The 1,618-nt window shown below is 49.9% G+C and overlaps 1 protein-coding gene across 1 annotated transcript in view; it reads left to right on the top strand.

Annotated features, from left to right (window-relative positions):
* Positions 1-1,618, top strand: part of COQ7 (coenzyme Q7 homolog, ubiquinone (yeast)) — a 24,895-nt gene that overhangs the window by 9,890 nt on the left and 13,387 nt on the right. Inside the window, exon 2 of the mRNA XM_011976101.1 lies at positions 676-858. Within this exon, the coding sequence (XP_011831491.1) occupies positions 676-858 (183 nt within the window). The remainder of the gene's footprint in view (positions 1-675; positions 859-1,618) is intronic.

The following is a 1,618-nucleotide window of genomic DNA, read 5'->3' as shown; positions in this document are numbered from 1 at the left end:
GCCTCAGCCTCCCCAGTAGCTGGGACTACAGGTGCCCGCCACCACGCCTGGCTAATTTTTTGTATTTTTAGTAGAGATGGGGTTTTACCAAGTTAGCCGGGATGGTCTTGATCTCCTGACCTTGTGATCCGCCCGCCTCGGCCTCCCAAAGTGCTGGGATTACAGGTGTGAGCCACTGCGGCCGGCAGGTGTGGGTTTTAAGAGAATTTAGTCTGTGGTTCTCAGCCTTGGCTGAAGCAAAGACTTATGCACATAGCTTCTAAAAAATGTCAATTCAGAGATCCTCCTCCCAGAGATCGATTGGGGAAGAGCACCGTGTTTTTGAAAGCTCTCTATGGGCCTCTCCTGTACAGCATGTGCTGGGGGAAATGTGCCAGAGGGCCGATGAACTGGAGAACCATGCCCATCTAGAAGCGGCTGCCATGTTAACTGCCTGGTAAGAAGATAGGCTCAGCATTTCCAGATCTTCATACACTTAAAGTGGAGCCAGAAATCCAGATCTTTAGGTAGAATCCTCTTTTTTAACACTGTAGGTTAAACAGAGTACATTTATGGGCATGCCTGGCCCACGGGGAGCTCGTTTGTGACCTCCATCCCAAAGTGCCCTTTCTTCTGTCTGTAAAAGGAACATTTGGATTTTACCTGAACATAACGAAGAATAAACTTGCATTTCAGCTTATGGAAGAAGGATCATTGTCAGATTTCGCAGTTCAGGAATGACCTTAGACAATATCAATCGGGCAGTTGTGGATCGAATAATCCGGGTGGATCATGCGGGCGAATATGGAGCAAACCGCATCTATGCCGGGCAGATGGCCGTCCTGGGTCGGACAAGCGTCGGGCCAGTCATTCAGGTGGGTGCTTCTTCATCTCCCTCACCCTGGTCTACCGAATGGGCAGATCCAAAGGCCTTCGAGTAATGAATCACGGGAGGTCAGGCGTTCCCCAGGGAGATGCCATTGTCTCCAGGAGAGCGAAAGTTGGTTCTTGGAGATGGAGAGCAAAAAGCATATTGTTCTTTTTATGGCTAAAGCACAGAGACATAGAGTACATAGACAGGTATGCAGTCATAGTGTGTCCTTCACAGGGATTGTGTGGATTGAATGAATTGCTTGCATAAAGCTCTTTGACGGCTCCTGGCACTTAGGAAGTACCATCTAAGTGTTAGCCGTAGCTAGCATTCTCCCTTCTTCCTCTGATGTAAATAATATTTGGGGCCGGGTGTTGTGGCTCCTGCCTGTAATCCCAGCACTTTGGAAGCCGAGGCCGATGGACTGCTTGAGCCCAGGAGTTTGAGACCAGCCTGGGCAACATGACGAGACCCCGTCTCTACAAAAAATACAAAAATTAGCTGAGTGCAGTGGCTCACAGCTGTAATCCCAGCACTTTGGGAAGCTGTGGCGGGTGGATCACCTGAGGTCAGGAGTTTGAGATCAGCGTGGCCAACAAGGCAAAACCTTGTCTCTACTAAAAATACAAAACAAATTAGCCAGGCATGGTGGTGCACGCCTGTAGTCCCAGTGCTCGGGAGGCTGAGGCAGGAGAATTGCTTGAACCTGGGAGGCAGAGGTTGCAGTGAGCTGAGATTGCACCACTGCACTCCAGCCTGGGCAACAGA

The sequence above is a fragment of the Mandrillus leucophaeus genome, unplaced genomic scaffold (genome assembly GCF_000951045.1).
Source record: "Mandrillus leucophaeus isolate KB7577 unplaced genomic scaffold, Mleu.le_1.0 Scaffold162, whole genome shotgun sequence".
NCBI classification, from domain to species: domain Eukaryota; kingdom Metazoa; phylum Chordata; class Mammalia; order Primates; family Cercopithecidae; genus Mandrillus; species Mandrillus leucophaeus.
This window is presented reverse-complemented; position numbering and strand designations above follow the sequence as displayed.